This window comes from Manacus candei, unplaced genomic scaffold, assembly GCF_025592945.1.
Source record: "Manacus candei isolate 608988 ecotype Guabito, Panama unplaced genomic scaffold, ASM2559294v1 h1tg000570l, whole genome shotgun sequence".
Taxonomy (NCBI): domain Eukaryota; kingdom Metazoa; phylum Chordata; class Aves; order Passeriformes; family Pipridae; genus Manacus; species Manacus candei.
In genome coordinates, this window is record NW_026138618.1 from 21859 (window position 1) to 41142 (window position 19284).

The 19284-nt window shown below is 65.3% G+C and overlaps 3 protein-coding genes across 5 annotated transcripts; 2 read left to right on the plus strand and 1 right to left on the minus strand.

The window, feature by feature from the left end:
- Window positions 1-1035: 1035 nt before the first annotated feature.
- LOC127466032 (REST corepressor 2-like) lies at window positions 1036-8222 on the minus strand. Its single transcript, XM_051776632.1, is given in 14 exon segments — window positions 1036-1078; window positions 1759-1937; window positions 2371-2472; window positions 2474-2559; window positions 2996-3053; window positions 3458-3535; window positions 4240-4431; window positions 4900-4969; window positions 5504-5628; window positions 6611-6772; window positions 6856-6908; window positions 7382-7462; window positions 7555-7611; window positions 8031-8222. Coding segments are annotated over 14 exon segments (1404 nt in total). The 5' UTR covers window positions 8149-8222.
- A 1952-nt stretch (window positions 8223-10174) lies between these two features.
- NAA40 (N-alpha-acetyltransferase 40, NatD catalytic subunit) lies at window positions 10175-17766 on the plus strand. Of its 3 annotated transcripts, none has more exons than XM_051776637.1 (9): window positions 10175-10337; window positions 12128-12223; window positions 12315-12367; window positions 13283-13378; window positions 13937-14095; window positions 14763-14846; window positions 16519-16596; window positions 16687-16735; window positions 17372-17766. In XM_051776637.1, exons 1-9 carry the CDS (start codon window positions 10332-10334, stop codon window positions 17747-17749), a joined length of 999 nt encoding a protein of 332 aa, XP_051632597.1. In that variant the 5' UTR covers window positions 10175-10331; the 3' UTR covers window positions 17750-17766. The 3 variants fall into 3 exon arrangements, with proteins under 3 accessions (XP_051632597.1, XP_051632599.1, XP_051632598.1); XM_051776638.1 differs by lacking the exon at window positions 10175-10337 and adding an exon at window positions 10433-10455; XM_051776639.1 differs by lacking the exon at window positions 16687-16735 and having other exon boundaries at window positions 10176-10337; window positions 17372-17645.
- A 178-nt stretch (window positions 17767-17944) lies between these two features.
- Window positions 17945-18986, plus strand: LOC127466033 (basic proline-rich protein-like). Its single transcript, XM_051776633.1, has 3 exons — window positions 17945-17957; window positions 18180-18399; window positions 18515-18986. Exons 1-3 carry the CDS (start codon window positions 17945-17947, stop codon window positions 18969-18971), a joined length of 690 nt encoding a protein of 229 aa, XP_051632593.1. The 3' UTR covers window positions 18972-18986.
- Window positions 18987-19284: the final 298 nt, after the last annotated feature.

Here is a 19284-nt window from a genome sequence, read left to right on the forward strand (position 1 = left end):
GCCTCCGGGGTGGCCACCGAGCTCGAGCTCCGAGCCCTGCGCGGGGAGGGGACCCAGAGCGCCTCCGGGGTGGCCACCGGGCTCGGAGTCGTGGACACGGACGTGGCAACCTGGGAGCGCCTCCGAGGCGGCCGAGGAGCTCCGAGTCGTGGACGTGGCGACCTGGAGCCCTTCTGAGGTGGCCACAGAGCTCTGAGCTGTGGACGCGGACGTGGCAACCCGGGAGCGCCTCTGGGGTGGCCAAGGAACCCAAGCTCTGAGCCACGGACAGGGAGGGGACCCACGACACCTCCACGGTGGCCACCAAGCTCCGGGTCACAGACACGGACAGGGAGGGGACCCGGGACACCTCCAAGGAGCTCCCAAGTCATGGACGTGGATGTGGTGGCCTGGGAGCACCTCCGAGGTGGCCACTGAGCTCTTGAGCCACGGACACGGCCAGGAGGGTCCCCAGGGGGGACACGGGAGCACCGGATGGACCTGGGACCTCTGGGGATCACCTGGATGTACCCTCGGGGGGTCCAGGTATTCAGGGGGACGTCCTGGATGGAGCCAGGACCACCGGGATGGATCCAGGACCTCCAGGATGGACCCGGGACCTCTGGGGATCACCTGGATGGACCTTGTGCAGGGTCCAGGTCTTCTTGGGGACGTCCTGGATGGACCCAGGGTCACCTGGGTGGACCTGGGACCTCTGGGGACGTTCTGGGGGGTCCAGGGCCTTGGAGGACGTGGGGACATCCTGGATGGACCTTTGGGGACAAGTGTCCAGGCCTGGATGGCCCTGGGACCTGTTTGGGGACACCCTGGTGGCCCAAGGACCTGTGGGGATCTTCTTGGGGGGAGGTGACAAGGTCCTCCTGAGGGTGGGGGGATGTCCTGGGTGGTCCAGGGACCTCTGGGGACATCTGGGCTGGAGCTGGGCCCTGTGGGGACGTTCTGAGGGGTCCCGGGGACATCGTGGGTGGATCAGGGACCTCGAGAAGACTTGGGGACAGCTGGGGATGGCCCAGGGCCACGTGGGGACATCCTGGGTCACCTGGGGACATCCTGGGTGACCCCCAGGGACGTCCCGAGCCTTATGGGGGGGGGACATGGGGACAGTCCCCTCCCAGGGCCCCCCCCAGGTGGCCTTATGGGAGTCCCCCCCCTCTGTGGGGATATGGGGTGTCCCCTCGTGCCCCTCCCCCCCGGGGTGTCCCCCGGCCCCTCCCCCCGCACTCAGGAAGGCCCCGGGGGGGAGGGGCGGGGCCGCTGCTGCTCCCGGGGGTCGCCCCCCCACCCCCAAATTTTGACCTGCTGTAGCCCCGCCCCCGGCCGGAGGGGTGGGGACATGCCCAGGGGAGGGGCTGAGCTGTGGCCACGCCCCTGGCCACACCCCCTCCGCGGTGGATTTTCCAGGTTCTAATTAAAAACTTTCCAGAAAGATCCGTTGCCTTTGAGTGGCGCTCCCAGTACTGACCAGTGCTCCCAGTACTGACCAGTGCTCCCAGTATGGCCCCCGGTTCCCAGTACCCCCAGTGCCCCTCCCGGTGCCCCCGGCACTCGCAGCCTCTCTAGTAAAATACCTTTATTGCAAACGGGCCCCTCCCCACCCCCCGGGACCCCCCGAAAAGTCCCGGGACCCCCCAGAACCCCCCGGGAGCCGCGAGTCCCCCGGCCCAGCAGGGGGCGCTCAGCGTGGGGGGGCGTGTCCAGCGGTGGGGGGGCGGGGCCGGGTGCTGTGGGCGGGGCCGAGCAGAGGGGGCGGGGCCCGGCCCGGCTGCAGCGGAGGCGGCGGCCGCGGGAGGGGCCGAGGGGGTGGGGCCGGGGGCGGGGCCGGGCGCAGCAGAGGGGGCGGGGCTGGTGGCCGCGATGGGGCAGCGGCCGCGATGGGGGGGTGGGGCCGAGGTGGGTGGAGGGGGCGGGGCCGGGCGGGAGACCCCTGTGATCTGCACCTGTGGGAGAGAGAGGGGTGAGGGGCGGGGCTTGGATGGGGCAGGGTGTGGGCAGGGGTGGGTGGGGCTTGGGCAGGGTGGGGCAGGGGTAGGTGGGGCTTGGGCAGGGCTTGGACAGGGTGTGGCTACTGTGGGGTGGGGCAGGGTGTGGGCAGGGCCATGTGTGGATTGTGGGTGGAGTCAAAGTGTGGGGCAGGGCCATGGTGTGTTTGGGGGTGGGCCAGGACCGATGGGGCGGGGTCAGGATCAGAGGATAGACTGGAACGTGGGCCCAGCCTGGGACTGGGAGCAGGGCTGGGACCGGGACTGGGAGCAGGGCTGGGATCAGGGCTGGGAGCAGGGCTGGGACTGGGATCAGGGCCAGGATCAGGACGGGGACGGTGCCCGGGGCCAGGACAAGCCCCCCCTCCAGCCCAGCCCGGCCCCTCCTCACCTCCTCATCGTCGTCCCCCTCCCCCGGGGGGGCCGTGGGGGGCTCCCCCCGGCGCTGCCGCTCCCGCAGGAGCCGCTCGAGGCCGAGGCGGCGCCGGGGGCCCCAACACGAAGCTCCGAACCTGAGCGGCCGTTTTGTTCCCCAGAACCGCGGCCACCGCCGGGAAATCGCGGCCGTAGCGGCGCAGGGCTGGGGGGACACGGGGGGTCAGGGCTGGGGGGACACGGGGGATGTGGGGGGACACGGGGGGACATGAGGGGTCAGGGCTGGGGGGACATGGGGGGACACGGGGGGAGATGGGGGGATACGGGGGGACGGGGGGGTCAGGGCTGGGGGGACTTGGGGGGTCAGGAGGTCAGGGCTGGGGGGACATGGGGGGTCAGGGGGTCAGGGCTGGGGGACACAGGGGGGGTCAGGGGGGGGTGTCAGGAGTGAGGACCGAGGGGACATGAGGGGACAGGGGTGGGGGGACACGGGGGGTCACAAGGGACACGGGGGAGCGAGGGCTGGGAGGCCGTGGTGGGAAATGAGGGACACGGAGGGACCCAGAGGGGACATGAGGGTCACAAGGGCTGAGGGTGTTAATGAGGTTAATGAGGTTAACGAGGGTAAGGAGGACACTCACCCTGCACCACCAGCAGCTGCTCGTCCGTCGTCCAGCGGGAGCTGAACTTGCCGTTGCCCTGCAGGGGGGGAGGGGGAGATTTGGGGGCACAGAGGGACGTGGGGGGGTCAGGGGGACACCCTCGGGGCAGGTGGGACGCTGTGGGGCAGGACAGGACACTGTGGGGACACTGTGGGGACACCGTGGGGCGTGGATGTGACAGCGTGGGGCAAGGCAGGACACGGGGGGCACACGGGGACACCGGGGGGGGTCTTTAGGACAGGACAGGACACTGTGGGGACAATGTGGGGACAATGTGGGGACAACGTGGGACAAGCAGGGGCATCCCAGGGAATTGGGGACACTGGGGGGGAACAGCAGGAAGCCCTGGGGCACGTGGGGCTCCGTGGGGGGGGACAGGACACCGTGGGGCACATGGGGACAACGCCGGGACCCCACGGGGACCCCCCCATGGGGACCCACCTCGGGGGGCCTCAGCCCCTCCAGGCCCCCGTCCAGCGCCTGCCTGAGCCCGCTGTTGATCTGCTTGATCCGCTGCACCTGCGGGGGGCACCCGGGGAACGGGGGGGCTGAGGGGTCCCCCCACACCCCCCGGCACTCGGGGGGGGCTGGGAGGGTCACCCCAGGATCTGGGGGGGGCTGAGGGGTCCCCCCACACCCCCCGGCACTCAGGGGGGGCTGGGAGGGTCACCCCAGGACCTGGGGGGGTGTGAGGGCTCACCCCTGACCCCCCAGCTCTGAGTGCACTCTGGGGGTCCCGGGAGGGGTGTGAGGGCTCACCCCCTGCCCCCCCCCCTCTGAGTGCACTCTGGGGGTCCCGGGGGGGGTGTGAGGGCTCACCCCCTGCCCCTCCCCTCGGAGTGCACTCTGGGGGTCCCAGGGGGGTGAGAGGATTCACCCCCTGCCCCCCCAGCCCTGGGAGTGCTCCGGGGGTCCCGGGGGGGTGTGATGGTTCACTCCTCATCCCCCCGGCCCTGGGGGTGCTCCGGGGGTCCCGGGGGGGTGTGATGGTTCACTCCTCATCCCCCCAGCCCTGGGGGTGCTCCGGGGGTCCCGGGGGGGTGTGATGGCTCACCCCTCATCCCCCCGGCCCTGGGGGTGCTCCGGGGGTCCCGGGGGGGTGTGATGGCTCACCCCTCATCCCCCCGGCCCTGGGGGTGCTCCGGGGGTCCCGGGGGGGTGTGATGGCTCACCCCTCATCCCCCCGGCCCTGGGGGTGCTGCGGGGGTCCCGGGGGGGGTTACCTGCCGTTTGAGTGCCACGAGCTGGCAGTCGAGCTGGCGCAGGGCGCGCGCCCCCAGGTCGGGGTTGGCCGTCACCTCGGCCACGTCCTCGCGGCTCAGGCGCATCCCGCGGGGGGGGCGGCGCCGCTGCCGCAGGGGGGGGTGGTGCCGGTACTGCGGCTCCTTGCGCGGCCCCGCCCGCGGGCACGGGGGCTGCCGGGGGGGTTCGGGGAGGGGGGGGGGGACAGGGACTGATCCAGACACCCCCCGACTGCCCCAGGGATCCACCTGTGCCCCCCCAGCCCCCCCAAGTTTGGCCTGTGCCCCCCCCCGAACCCTCCGAAACTTCAACCTGTGCCCCCCCTCAAACCACCCAAAGTTCCATCTGTGTCCTCCAAACCTCCCCCTGTTTCCCCCCCAAAACCCCCATAGTTCAACCTGTGCCCCCCCCAAACCACCCAAACCTCGCCCTGTGCCCCCTAAACCCTCCCAAACTTCAACCTGTGCCCCCCCCAAGCCCCCCACAGTTCAACCCGTGCCCCCTGAACCCTTCAAAGTTCAACCTCTGGCCCTGCAAAACACCCCCAACCCCCCCCCTTGTGCCCCCCAAACCTTCCCCTCTGTCCCCCCCCAAACCTCTCCCTGTGGCCCCCCCCTCGCCCCTTCCCAGCCCCCCCAAACCTCTTTTTTGGGGTCTGTGGGCTCCGTGTCCCCGTCGGGGGGGGGTCGGTGCTCGTCGGTCTCATCGTTGCTGGGGGGGGGGGGGGAAGGTGAGCTGGGGTTTGGGGGGCTCAGGGGGGGCTTGGGGGGGTCAGGGAGCTGCTGGGGGGGGAGCCAGGGGGCTGTTACAGGTTTGGAGGCTCAGGGGGGGCTTGGGGGGCTCAGGAAGCTGCTGGGGGGGGAGCCAGGGGGCTGTTACAGGTTTGGGGGGTGGCTGTGGGGTCACAGGGTGGTTGGGGGGGGTTGGGTGCTCTTATGGGGCTGGGGGGGTCAGGGGGCTGTTCCGGGGCTGGGGGGTGGCTGTGGGGGTCAGGGGGCTGCTGGGGGGTGCAGGGGTGGTTTTGGGGGTGGTTTTGGGGGTGGTTTTGGGGTGGTTTTGGGGGGGTTTTGGGGGTGGTTTTGGTGTGTGGTTTTGGGTGGTTTTGGGGGTGGTTTTGGGGTGGTTTTGGGGTGGTTTTGGGGGTGGTTTGGGGTGGTTTTGGGGTGGTTTTGGGGTGGTTTGGGGTGGTTTTGGGGTGGTTTGGGGGGTTCTGGGGTGGTTTTGGGGGGTTTGGGGGGTCCCCACCTGTCGTCGCGGTCGCGCCGCCCCAGCAGGCGCCGGGCCTGGCGATCCATGACGCTGGTGCGGGACCGGGTCTTCTTCCAGGAGTAATAGTACTTGACCAGGCTGGGAATGAGCTTGTCCGGGAGCTGGGGGGCACGGGGGGGCACAGGGTCAGTCTGGGGGGCACGGGGGCAGTCTGGGGCGTGTGAGGGGAGTTTTGGGGGCACAGGGTGAGTTTTGGGGTGGTTGGTCCTAAAAATAGGGTGTGAGGTAAAGGAGGGGGGGTCACCCCTGTAAATGGGGGGGGCAGGGGAGGGAAGACCCCTGAGAAATGGGGGGTGGGGAGTGGGTGGCAAACCCACAGAAAAGGAGGGGAAACCCCCCAGAAATGGGGGGGGGGGGGCCGTAAACAGAGGGGGGAGATGGGGGGGAGCCCATGGAGATGGCGGGGGGGGGGGTCAAGGACCCAAAAAATTGGGGGGGAACCCCCAGAAATGGGGGGGGGGAGCAGGTGGCACCACTGGGGGTGGGGTCAGGGTGGCATGTACCACCAGTATGGGGGGGGTCAGAGGGTGGCACAAACCATCCCCTGGGGGGGGTCAGGGTGGCACAAACCATCCCCTATTGGAGGGGGTCAGGGTGGCACATACCAACCCCGGGGGGGGGGGGTCAGAGTGGCACAAACCACCATTCCCTATTGGGGGGGGTCAGGGTGGCACATACCAACCCCGGGGGGGGGTCAGGGTGGCACAAACCATCCCCTATGGGGGGGAGTCAGGTGCACAAACCATCTCCTGGGGGGGGTCAGGCTGGCATGTACCATCCCCTATGGGGGGGCAGGGGGTGGCACGTACCATCCTCTGCAGGAGGGACTTCAGGGGGTGGCACGTACCACCTCTCACTGCTGGAGGGGGGGGGGGCATTCCGTGCCACCTCCCCCTCCCCAAACTCCCCCCAGTGACACCCCAGGGGTCCCACGGGGACAACGACCCCCCCCTTTCCCTCCCCCTCAGGGTCCCGAGGAGCTGGATCTGGACCCACCCCCCGGGGCAGGGGGGGTTGCTGAGCCCTCGGGGGTGGGGGGCAGGGCTTTGGGGGGGCAGGTTTTTATTTGGGGGGGGGTCTCACCATCTGCTGGATGCGGGCGAAGCTCTTGCCGTGGAAGCTGAAGGCCTGCTCGAACAGCACCTTGTCCTCCACCGTCCACTCGTCCGGGAAGGGCGTGAAGTTGGCCAGGTCGGCCAGGGACTTCTCCACGTCGTGTTTGTGCCACAGCAGCATCCCCAGGGCCTGGGGGGGCACGGGGGGGGTCAGGAGGGGAGCTGGGGGGGGCTGGGGGGGGCTGGGGGGGTCTGGGGGGGCACACCCGGTACCTGCTCGATGTTGTAGCCGTGCTTGTCCTTGGCCATGGCGATGTACCTGTCCACTGGGGGGGCAAAGGGGGCAGCTGTGAGGGGTTTGGGGGGGTTGTGAGGGGTTTGGGGGGGGGCTGTGGGGGTAAAAGGGGTGTTGGGGGTGTAAAGGTGGGGTTTGGGGGGTAAAAAGGGGGGGTGGGAGAGTTAAAGGGGGGTAAAACGGGGATAAAGAGGGTTTGGGAAGGTAAAAAGGGGTTGGGGTAAAAGGAAGGTTCCAGGGGCATAGAGGAGATGGGGGGGGGGGAGAGGAAAGGTTGGGGGGCAAAGGGGCAGTTGGGGGGGGGCAAAAGGGGGGGGTTGAGGGGTAAAAGGGGAGGTTGAGGGGCATAAAAGGGATGTTGGGGGTTCATGGGGAGGTCGGGAGGGTAAAGGGGAGGTTGGGGGGAGGCAGAGGGGGGGCCAGGGGGTAAAGGGGGGGTCGGGCGTGGGGGACACTCCACATCCCCCCCCCAGGAACACCCCGGGGTGCCGAAGGGGGGCTCACGTTTGGCATCAGACACACAGTGGTTGGGGGCCCAGACCAGCATCCCCTTGAGCTCCTTGTTGCTGTACCGAGCGGGGCTCTCTGGGGGGGGGCAAACAGGGGCTCAGAGGGGGGGGGGGACACCCCCCAAATCCCCCCTTCTAACTCCCCCCCTCCCCCAGCCCCTCCCTTACCTGGTTTGCAGTCGGGAATCACCGCCTGGTAATCGGCGCCCACCCGGATCATGCTGTCTGGGGGGGGCACGAGGGGGGGCGGGGGTTAACGGGGAGGGTCTCCACCGGCCCCCCCTCCCCCCCGGGGGGGTGTGCGCGAGGTGGGGGGGGTCGCGTCCGAGCCCCCTCCCCGCCGGCGAACAAAGCTGCGGCCGCGCACACGCGGGCGGCCGGGGACAATGGGGACGGGGCTTTGTTCCCCCCTCCATGTCCCCGGGTGTCCCCCCCACCCACCCGAACCCCCACGGGGGGCGGAGGGGGCGCAGGGGGGGTGACGTGAGCGCAGCCCCCCCCCCCCAAACACGTGGGGTGAACGCGAGTCCCGTCTGGGGGGGGGGTCGGACACCCACCCGGGGGGGTGTTTGGGGGGCGGGGGGTCGCGCAGGTGGGGGGGGGGGCACACGTGGGGGTGTTTGGGGGCGGGGGGGGGCACTCACCGTGGGCGTGCTCGTCCTCGCTGGCCTCGTCCTCCGAGGGGGGGGGTCCCGCGGCCGCCCCCGCCTTGGCCCGGCTGCGGGACAGGATCCCCGAGGGCTTCTCCATCACCGACGGCATCGCCGGGGCGGGGGGGGGGGAGCGCCGGGGACCCCCCCAGACCCCCGGGGGGACCCCTGGAGGCCCCGCTGGGTGCGGGGGGTGGGCTGAGCCCCGCAGCCCCTCGCCAAACTTTAACCCGGCCCCGGGGATTTGGGGAGGGGGCGTGGGAATTTGGGGAGGGGAGGTGGGACGCGGTGGGGGGCGGAAGGGTCGCCGAAAGGAGGAGGGGGCACCCCCCGAAATGGGGGGCAAAGCTGAGGGGGGGCGGAGGGAGGGGCGGGCGGGCGCGGTCGGGGGGCGGTCGGGGGGTCCCGAGCCCACACAAAGCGCCGCCGGCCGCTCCCGCCGCCTCCCGGTGCCAAAGTAGTTCCAGCTCCCGCGGCCTCAGCACGGCCCCCCCGCCCCCCGTACCCCTCCGCGGCGGATCGGGGGGGGGGGCACGGCCTCGCCGGGGGGGGGGGGGGGGGGCGCGGGGCCGGGACCCTCAGCGTGGGGAAGGGGGGGGTCGTGTCACCGTCACAACCCCCCCGGTGTGGGGCTGGGGGGCAACAAAGGGCCCGGGGGCAGCGGGGGGACAAAGTGTGAGGGGGGGTCAGGGGGCTGTTATGGGGCTGGGGGGGATCAGGGGGTTGTTATTGGGCTAGGGGGGCTCAGGGGATGCTGGGGGGGTCAGGGGGTTGTTATGGGGCTGGGGGGGATCAGGGGGTGGCTGGGGATGTCAGGGGGCTGTTATGGGGCTGGGGGGGGTCAGGGGGTTGTTATGGGGCTGGGGGGGGTCAGGGGATGCTGGGGGGGTCAGGGGGTTGTTATGGGGCTGGGGGGGGTCAGGGGGCTGTTATGGGGCTGGGGGGGGTCAGGGGGCTGTTATGGGGCTGGGGGGGTCAGGGGATGCTGGGGGGGTCAGGGGGCTGTTATGGGGATGGGGGGGGTCAGGGGGTTGTTATGGGGCTGGGGGGGCTCAGGGGATGCTGGGGGGGTCAGGGGGCTCTTATGGGGCTGAGAGATGTCTGTGGGGCCAGGGGGGCCGTGGAGATCCCCCCCCCAGCCTCACAGGCTCCAACCCTCCCATTGCCCCCCTCTGTGTGGGGTGTTCTCACAATGGGGCGTCTGTGGGGTGTGGGGTGCCCCCATGGCGGGGGTGTGGGGCAGGGCTGGGGGCAGGCTGAGGGTTATGGGGCAGAGCTGGGAGTGGACTGAAGGCTGTGGAGCTGCCCTGGGGTCCACAGGGCTGGGTTATGGGTCCATCCTGGGGTCTGTAGGACTGTCTCGAAGGCTGTGGGGCCACGCTGGGGGCTGTGGGGCTGTGTTCGTTTCTGTACTGGTGTTTATGGGGCCGTACCGGGGTCTGTGGGGCCATACTGGGGGCCATCCCAGGGGTTATGGGATCATGTTCAGTTCCATACCGGGATCTGTGGGGCTGTACCGGGGCTGTGGGACTGCATTTGTGCTGGAGTCAGTACTGGGGTTTCTGGGGCTGGGTTTGGTCCCATACCACTGTCTGTGGGATGCTACTAGGGTCTGTGGGACCATACCAGTGTCTGTGGGGTTGTACCAGGCTCTGTGCATCCATAATGGTGTCTGTGGGGCCATACCAGGTCTGTGGGTCCGTACTGGTGTCTGTGGGGCCATCCTGGGGGCTGTGGGTCCGTACTGGGAGTTGTGAGCTGTGGAGCTGGGTTTGGTTCCGCAGTGGTGTCTATGGGGCCCTACCAGGGTCTGGTTTGGTTCCACACCCGGGTTTGGTTCCATTACTGGTGTCTATGGGACCGTCCCAGGGTCTGTGGGTCCCTCCCGGACTCTCTGGCCCCTCCGTTCCCCCCCGGTCCCTCAATGGCGGCCCCTCTCCCCTCAGAGCAGGGAGGGGGCGTGGTCTCCGGCGCTCCCGCTCCGCCCCCCCGCCTCCCTCAGCCAATCAGCGCCGAGCCGCCTTCGCGCCCCGCGCCGCCGCCACGAGCCCGCTCCCCACCGCGCTCCCCCCGCCCCTCCGCGCACGCGCAGCCCCCCCCCTCGTGCGCCTCCCCTTCCCTTCGCCCCGCCCCTTTCCCGCTCCGCGCGTGCGCGCTGACCGCCGCCCGCGGGCTCTCTGCCCCCCCCCCCCCCCCCCTCCCCGCCCCCCCCACTACAAATAGGGCGCCCCCCGCGCGCGCCCCCTCAGACCCCCCGCGCCCCCCGCGCCGTGAGGAGCCGCCGCCGACGCCGTTATGGGGGTGAGCGGGGGCCGCGCCGCGCCCCGGGGATGGGGGGGGGGGGCTCGGCCTGAGGGGAAAGGCAGCGGGGGCGGGGCCTGCGAGGCGCCCCTGAGCGGGTTTGGGGCCGTCCGAGAGGGTGAGGGGGGGGGGTGGCGGCCCGGCGTGAGGGGATACGGGGGATTCTCTGAGGGGATTTGGGACATTTGGCGGGGGTTTGGGGCTGTCCGGGAGGGTGTGGGGGCTCCCGTAAGGTGACAGGGGGTTACTATGAGGGGATCTGGGGACCTTCGAGAGTTTGGGACCCTCTGAGGGGTTCCGGGGGCTCCTGTGTGGAGGTTTGGGACCATTGGCAGGGATTTGGGGCCGTCTGAGCGGATGGGGAGGCTCTTGGAGGTGATGCGGGGCTGCTCTGAGTGGATTTGGGACCTTTCTTGGGGCTCTGGGGCTCTGAGGGGCCTCCTGTGAGGGAATAAGAGGCTTCTCTGAGGGGATTGGGGCTCCCGTGTGGAGATTTGGGACCTTTCGTGAGGTTTTGGGACATTTGGGGCTCTCAGGACGATGCTTGGGACTCTCTGAGGGGTCTGGAGGCTCCTGTGAGGAAATTTGGGACATCCTGTGCAAATTTGGGGCTGCCCTGAGCAGACCTGGCACTGGTAATTTCTACTGTCAAAACTCCTCAAAATCAGGAAAAAACCATTTAAAAGTGATAACTTTGTGCGACTGCTGCTCGGTGTCACCTGCTCGTGCCATCCAACAACCGTCAGCTTTTACTAAAACCCCACAGATTTTGGGGCAAACCCCCTCAAGTTTAACCCCCTGAGCGACAACGCTCCCCCAGTGATAAGAACAGTTTCTGTGCTCATCAAAAACGCTGCTTTTAACCCCCAAGTTAATTTATTGGCATTTATAGAAAATACGATATATAAATGTAACATATTTTATATTAAGTATGTGGGATGTTATATATTTATAATGTATGCTGTGGATGTTATATCAAACACGTTATATGTAATATGTATTATAATGTGAAAGTACTTATAAAATTAATGGTTATTAACTTTGGGGGCAAAACTCTTCAGGCAACGCTCCCCCAGTGATAAGAACGTTTCGTGTCCTCATCAAAACGCTGCTTTTAACCCCTGAAATAATTTATTGATATATATAGAAATACGATACATAAGCATAATATATTTTAATATGATATATAAACACAATATATTTTATCTTAAGTATATTGGATGTTATTATACACGTATAATGTATGTTGTGTATGTTATATCAAACGCTTTAGGTGTAATATGTATTATAACGTGAAAGTATTGATAAAATCAAGGATTATTAACTTTGGGGCAAAACTCTTCAGGCAACACTCCCCCGGTGATCAGAACAGTTTCTGTGCTCATCAAAACGCTGGTTTTTACCCCAAAAAACCCCTTTTCTGCCAGGCTTTAGGGACAGCCCCCCTTCCCCACCTGTGGCTGTTCAGACCCGCGAGGTTCAATTGTTCTGGTTCGTCACCGACAGCGGGGCCGCGGCCCCCGGGGGTGCTCAGGAGGGGGAAACTTTCCTTCCCTAATCCCAAATCCTGGGGGGTACAAACCGTAGGGGGGAGGGTTTGCTGGACAGAATTCCGGGCCTCTTACCCCAAAACGACGAGGGTTGTTTTTTTTTTTTGCTCCCCCCCCCCCCCCCAATTTCGGGGAGGCCTCGCGCCCGCAAATCGCGCGGGCGTCGCCGCCGGCGGCCCCGGGGGCTTTCGGGGTGATTCTCCTGTTGTTTTTTATTTTTTTTGGGGTGTGTTTGCCCAGAGGAAGTCGAGCAGGGCCAAGGAGAAGAAGCAGCGGCGGCTGGAGGAGCGCGCGGCCATGGCCGCCGTCTGCGCCAAGGTCGACGCCGCCAACAAAGTGAGTGCGGCAAAGCGCGGCCGAGCCCCCCGGCACCGCCGGCACCCGCCACGCCCCCGCTGGCTCTCGGCTGCTCTTTGGTCTCTTCCAGCTCCAAGACCCCCTGGAAGCCTTCCCGGTGTTCAAGAAGTACGACCGCAACGGGTGAGTGCCGCCCTCCCCGGGGTCCCCCCGGGGGCCGCTCCCGGTGTCCTCGGCGTGTTCCGGGTGTCCCTGGGGCCATTCCTGGTGTCCTCAGCGTATTCCTGATGTCCCTGGGGCCATTCCCGGTGTTCTCGGCGTGTTCCGGGTGTCCCTGGGGCCATTCCTGGTGTCCCTGGGGCCGCTCCCGGTGTCCTCGGCGTGTTCCGGGTGTCCCTGGGGCCATTCCTGGTGTCCCTGGGGCCGCTCCCGGTGTCCTCGGCGTGTTCCAGGTGTCCCTGGGGCCATTCCTGGTGTCCCTGGGGCCATTCCGGGTGTTTTCGGCGTGTTCCGGGTGTCCCTGGGGCCGTTCCAGGTGTCCCTGGGGCCACTGCCTGTGACCTCAGAGTATTCCTGACATCCCTGGGGCCATTCCCGGTGTCCTCAGCACATTCCCAACATCCCTGAGGCCGTTCCGGGTGTCCCTGGGGCCACTGCCAGTGTCCCTGGGGCCGTTCCCGGTGCCCTCAGCACATTCCCAGTGTCCCCAGGACTGTTTCCCGTGTCCCTGAGGCCATTCCTGGTGCCACCGGCACATTTCCCGTGTCCCCGAGGCCGTTGCTGGTGCCTCTGGCGTGTTCCCAGTGTCCCTGGAGTGTCCCCAAGGCCCTTTCCCGTGTCCCTGAGATGGTTCCCAGTGTCCCTGACGTGTTCCCGACGTCCCCAGTGTACCCTCGATGTCCCCAAGGCTCTGCCCAGTGTCACTGGTGCATTCCCAGTGTCCCTGAGGTCCCTCCCGGTGTCCCTGGCACGTCCCCAGGGCTGTTCCCAGCGTCCCTGGGATGGCTCCCAGTATTCCCAGTGTTCCCTGCCGTGTTCCTGGTATCCCCAGGCCTGTCCCTGCTGTCCCCACCATGTCCCCTCTGGGTTCTCCCACAGTCTGAACGTGTCCATCGAGTGCCGACGCGTCTCCGGGCTGGAACCTTCCACCCTCGACTGGGCCTTCGAGCTGACCAAGGCCAACATGCAGACGCTGTGAGTCACCTCCCAGTGGCCTCTGTCACCTCCCAGTGCCACCTGGCCCCTCCCAGTGGCCCCTGTCACCTCCCAGTGGCCCCTGTCACCTCCCAGTGCCACCTGGCCCCTCCCAGTGCCACCTGTCACCTCCCAGTGCCACCTGGCCCCTCCCAGTCTCATTTGTCACCTCCCAGTGGCCCCTGGCCCCTCACAGTGGCCCCTGTCACCTCCCAGTGGCCCCTGGCCCCGCCCAGTGCCCACCCATTTTCCCCCCGAATTTGGGGGAAATTCCCCCGAAATCGGTGGAATCTCAACCCCCTCAAAAACTGCCAGAATTTGTGGTTTTCTCCCCAAACCTGTGGCCTCTCACCCCAGGATTTATTTTCCCCCCCAAGAACCTTTATGATTTTCTTTTCCCCCCTCCCCAAATCGCGGTGCGTGAATTTCCCACCTCGCTTTTGCCCCAAAATCCCTTTTTTTTTACCCCAAAATTTCTTTCTTTTGCCCCAAAATCTCTTTCTTTTGCCCCAAAATCCCTTTTTTTGCCCCAAATCTCCGTTTCTCGCCCCCCCCCAGGTACGAGCAGAGCGAGTGGGGCTGGAAGGAGCGGGAGAAGCGGGAGGAGCTGCGGGATGAACGGGCCTGGTACCTCCTGGCCCGCGACCCCGACACGGCCCCCGTGGCCTTCTCCCACTTCCGCTTCGACGTCGAGGCCGGGGACGAGGTGCTGTACTGGTGAGTGCTGGGCCGGGGCAAAAACCCCCAGAAACGGGCAATTCTGGGGTTGTTCGTGGCTTTTGGGGTCGTTCATGGCTTTGGGGCTGGTCATGGCTTTGGGGTCGGTCATGGCTTTTGGGGTTGGTCGTGGCTTTGGGGTCGTTCGTGGCTTTGGGGTCGTTCGTGGCTTTGGGGTTGTTTGTGGCTTTGGGGTTGGTCATAGCTTTTGGGGTTGGTCATGGCTTTGGGGTTGTTTGTGGCTTTGGGGTTGGTCATAGCTTTTGGGGTTGGTCATGGCTTTGGGGTCGTTCGTGGCTTTTGGGGTCGTTCGTGGTTTTTGGGGTCGTTCGTGGCTTTGGGGTTGGTCATGGCTTTGGGGTTGGTCATGGCTTTGGGGTTGTTCATGGCTTTGGGGTTGTTTGTGGCTTTGGGGTTGTTTGTGGCTTTGGGGTCGTTCATGGCTTTGGGGTCGTTCGTGGCTTTGGGGTTGGTCATGGCTTTGGGGTTGGTCATGGCTTTTGGGGTCGTTCATGGCTTTGGGGTTGGTTGTGGCTTTTGGGGTCCTGCAGTTACGAGGTGCTGTACTGGTGAGTGCTGGGCCGGGGCAAAAACCCCCGGAAATGGGCAATTCTGGGGGAAATTCATGGCTTTTGGGGTCGTTCATGGCTTTTGGGGTCCCCCACAGTTACGAGGTGCAGCTGGAGAGCCGGGTGAGGAGGAGGGGGCTGGGCAAGTTCCTGCTCCAGATCCTGCAGCTCGTGGCCAACAGGTGAGAGAAGGGGGCTTGGGGGGGAATGGGGGGGGTTTGGGGGGAATGGGGGGGGTTTGGGGCAAGTTTGGGGTGGAATGGGTGGGTTTGGAGTGGGTTTGAGGGTTGGAAAGGGTTTGGGGTGGAATGGGGTGGGTTTGGGATGGAATGGGTGGGGTTGGGGCGGGTTTGGGATGGAATGGGTGGGGTTAGGGTGGTATGGGGTGAGTTTGCGGTGGAATGGGGCAGTTTTGGGGTGAACTGAGCCAGTTTGGGGTTAACTGAGTTGTTTTTGGGGTGAACTGGGGCAGTTTCAGGGTGAACTGAGCCTGTTTTGGGATGAACTGAGCTGTTTTTGGGGTGAACTGAGCCTGTTTTGGGATGAACTGAGCTGTTTTTGGGGTGAACTGGGGCAGTTTTGGGGTGAACTGAGCCTGTTTGGGGTGAACTGAGCCTGTTTGGGGTGAACTGAGCCTGTTTTGGGATGAACTGAGCTGTTTTTGGGGTGAACTGAGCCTGTTTTGGGGTGAACTGAGCTGGTTTTGGGGTGAACTGAGCCTGTTTTGGGGTGAACTGAGCTGTTTTTGGGGTGAACTGGGGCAGTTTCAGGGTGAACTGAGCCTGTTTGGGGTGAACTGAGCCTGTTTGGGGTGAACTGAGCCTGTTTTGGGGTGAACTGAGCCTGTTTCGGGGTGAACTGAGCCTGTTTGGGATGAACTGAGCTGTTTTTGGGATGAACTGAGCCTGTTTGGGGTGAACTGAGCTGTTTTTGGGGTGAACTGAGCCTGTTTTGGGGTGAACTGAGCTGTTTTTGGGGTGAACTGAGCTGTTTTTGGGATGAACTGAGCTGTTTTTGGGGTGAACTGGGGCAGTTTTGGGGTGAACTGAGCCTGTTTGGGGTGAACTGAGCCTGTTTGGGGTGAACTGAGCCTGTTTTGGGATGAACTGAGCTGTTTTTGGGGTGAACTGGGGCAGTTTCGGGGTGAACTGGGGCAGTTTTGGGGTGAACTGAGCCTGTTTGGGATGAACTGAGCCTGTTTGGGGTGAACTGAGCTGTTTTTGGGGTGAACTGAGCCTGTTTGGGGTGAACTGAGCCTGTTTTGGGGTGAACTGAGCTGTTTTTGGGGTGAACTGGGGCAGTTTTGGGGTGAACTGAGCCTGTTTGGGGTGAACTGAGCTGTTTTTGGGATGAACTGAGCTGTTTTTGGGGTGAACTGAGCCTGTTTTGGGGTGAACTGAGCCTGTTTGGGGTGAACTGAGCCTGTTTTGGGATGAACTGAGCCTGTTTGGGGTGAACTGAGCCTGTTTTGGGATGAACTGAGCCTGTTTTGGGATGAACTGAGCCTGTTTGGGGTGAACTGAGCTGTTTTTGGGGTGAACTGAGCTGTTTTTGGGGTGAACTGGGGCAGTTTTGGGGTGAACTGAGCTGTTTTTGGGGTGAACTGGGGCAGTTTTGGGGTGAACTGAGCCTGTTTTGGGGTGAACTGAGCCTGTTTGGGATGAACTGAGCCTGTTTGGGGTGAACTGAGCCTGTTTGGGGTGAACTGAGCTGTTTTTGGGATGAACTGAGCTGTTTTTGGGGTGAACTGAGCCTGTTTGGGATGAACTGAGCTGTTTTTGGGGTGAACTGAGCCTGTTTTGGGGTGAACTGAGCCTGTTTTGGGGTGAACTGAGCCTGTTTGGGGTCCCCCAGCACGCAGATGAAGAAGGTGATGCTGACGGTGTTCAAGCACAACCTGGGCGCGTTCCAGTTCTTCCGGGAGGCCCTGCAGTGAGTGCTGCTGCCCCAAACCCGCCCCTTTTGCCCCCCAAAAGCCCCCCGGGGGGGGTGTAACCCCTGTGGCACCGACTGTCGTTGCAGTGGCCGGGGCCGGGCGCCGCGGGCAGGAGGGGCAGGGGCAGAGACTGAGGTGGGTGCTCGGGACCCCCCCTCGGCCCCTCGGCCCCAGGCAGGGGGGCAGCCACGGCTGCAGGGGGTTCAGCCCCTGGTTTGGAGGGTTGAACCCCCTTTTTTGGAGGGTTAAACCCCATTTTTTCAGGGGTTAACCCCTTTTTGGGGGATTTTAAACTGCTTTTTTCAGAGGTTAAACCCCTTTTATGGGGGGTTAAACCCCTTTTTGTGGAGACTTTAAACCCCTTTTGTGGGGATTTTAAACCCCTTTTATGGGGGGTTAAACCTCTTTTGTGGGGATTTTAAACCCCTTTTATGGGGGGTTAAACCTCTTTTGTGGGGACTTTAAGCCCCTTTTATGGGGGGTTCAACCCCTTTTGTGGGGGGTTCAACCCCTTTTTTGGGGACTTTAAACCCTTTTATGGGGGGTTCAACCCCTTTTGTGGGGGGTTCAACCCCTTTTGTGGGGACTTTAAACCCCTTTTGTGGGGGGTTCAACACCTTTTTAGGAAGTTTCAAACTGTTTTTTTCAGAGGGTTAAACCTCGATTCTTCAGGGGGCCAAACTTCCCTTTTTTGGGGAGGGGGTTAAACTCCCTTTGGGGAGTTAACCCCCTTTTTCCAGGGGTTGAACCCCCTTTCCTGACCCCCCCCAGGTTCGAGGTGGACCCCACGTCCCCCAGCGTGTCCGGCTGCTGCGGGGACGACTCGTCCTACGAGATCCTGAGCCGCAGCACCAGGTTCGGGGACCCCCACCCCGGGGGGGGCCCCTGCGGGGGGTGCTGCCACTGAGCCCCCAAACCCCGGGAATTCACCCCAAACCACCCCCCGCCCACGGGGGAGTGGCCTGGCCTGCTGGGACCCCCCAAACGGGTGACAAACCCCCCCTTCACCCCCCCCAAATGCCTCTGGAGGGGAGGGGGGGGAGCACAGGTGAAGTTTGGGGCCGGAAGGGGCGTTTTGCCCCGTTTTTTTTGGGTTTTCGTTCCTTTTTCTTTGTTTTTTCAGCGGGTTTGTTTGTACGTCACGAATAAAGAACGATGGACCTTTGGCTGGGGGCTCCTGTTGTCCTCCCCCCCAGTTGTCCCCCCCCCCGTTGTCCCCCCAGTTCCCTACTGGGGGCAATAATGTGCCCCGGGGGCGTGGCCTGGGCTTAAGGGGTGGGGCCTGGCCGGGGGGTGTGGCCTGAACTCAGGAGGCAAAGCTTATCCTGAGCAGCGGTGGCTCTGATGGGCGTGGCCCGTTCGGGGGGTGGAGCCTCAGCGCCAGAACCCCCCCCCCCGTGTTTGAGGGCGTGGTCTGATTTCACTGGGCGGGGCTTCCCAGGGCAGCGGTGGATCGCTATCGGGGGCGTGGCCTGTGGGGGAGCGGGGAGGGGTTACACTGCGAGAAAGGTGTGGTTTCAGCAGTGTGGGCGTGGTTTCATCGCAGTGGGTGTGGCTTCATCGCAATGGGCGTGGCCAGGCCCGCCTGGGGGCGTTCCCGTCACAGACCGGAAGCCGCCTTGGCGGAGGGGGCTCGTCCCGCGCGCTCCCGGCGGAAGTGACGTCACAGCCCGGCCGCCATGGCGCCCGCCGCGCTGCTCGCCCGCTCCGCCCGCTCCCTCCTTCGCTCCGCGGCCCGGCCCGGCCCGGCCCCGCGCGGCATCGTGTCGGGGCCGCCGCAAAGCCCCATCGGGGCCGCGGTGAGCGCGGGGGGGGGGTTCGGGGACCTCCTGCCCCCGGGGGGGGGCGCGCGGGGTGACCTTGGGAGGGGGCGGGGGGGACACGGCGGGGGCTGACGGGGTTGTGTCCCCCCAGGAGAGCGTGGTGGGCTTCGCCGCCATCTTCCTGTCCTGCCTCGGCCCCGCCGCCTGGGTGCTCGCGCACCTCAGCGACTACAAGAAGCGGGAGGAGTGAGACGGGAACAGCCCCCCCCTCCTCCTCCTCCTCCCCCCCGCCGCGCCGGGAACACCCGCTCCGGGACCCCCCCAGGACCAAGACCCCCCCCCCATGGACCAGGACCCCTCCCAGCACCGGGGACCCCACGAGACGAGGACCCTGGTTCTGGGACCGCCCTCACCGAGACCACCCAAGTACCGGGACGCCACTACTGGGACCACCATGGCTGGAGCCCCCAGGACTGGGACCCCCCCCCCAGGACCGGGACCACCGAGCGGGCCCCGCGTACCGATGGGACCCCCCCCTCATCCCCCCCCCGACCCCCAATAAAGGCCCTGGAGCCGCTTCCTGTTCCCCGCTGTCTGTCCGCTCCTGATGACGTCACACGCGGCTCTGGGGGGCGGGGATCGTTGGGGTCTGGTTACCAGGGGCGGGGCCTGTTGTCAGGGGCGGGGCCTGTCTCTGGGGGTGTGGCAGCTCCATCCCCTCTCTAGGGGCGGGGTCAGTTCGGTTTTTGGGGTGTCTCTGGGGGGTGGGGACTCTTACCAGGGGGCGGAGCCGGTCTCCGGGGGCGGGGCTTGTTTTTGTGTGTGTGGCCGCTCAGTTCTAGGCACTGTCCAGGGGCGGAGCTTGTTGCCAGGGGGCGGGGCTGTCCTGTCCGAGACCTTCTCTAGGGGCGGGGATTGTTG

Coding starts and splice junctions, on each gene's coding strand:
- NAA40 (XM_051776637.1), top strand. Junction 12,224..12,314: donor AGGTCGACGCCGCCAACAAA/GTGAGTGCGGCA, acceptor GGTCTCTTCCAG/CTCCAAGACCCCCTGGAAGC. Junction 12,368..13,282: donor AAGAAGTACGACCGCAACGG/GTGAGTGCCGCC, acceptor GTTCTCCCACAG/TCTGAACGTGTCCATCGAGT.
- LOC127466033 (XM_051776633.1), top strand. Junction 18,400..18,514: donor AAAGCCCCATCGGGGCCGCG/GTGAGCGCGGGG, acceptor GTGTCCCCCCAG/GAGAGCGTGGTGGGCTTCGC.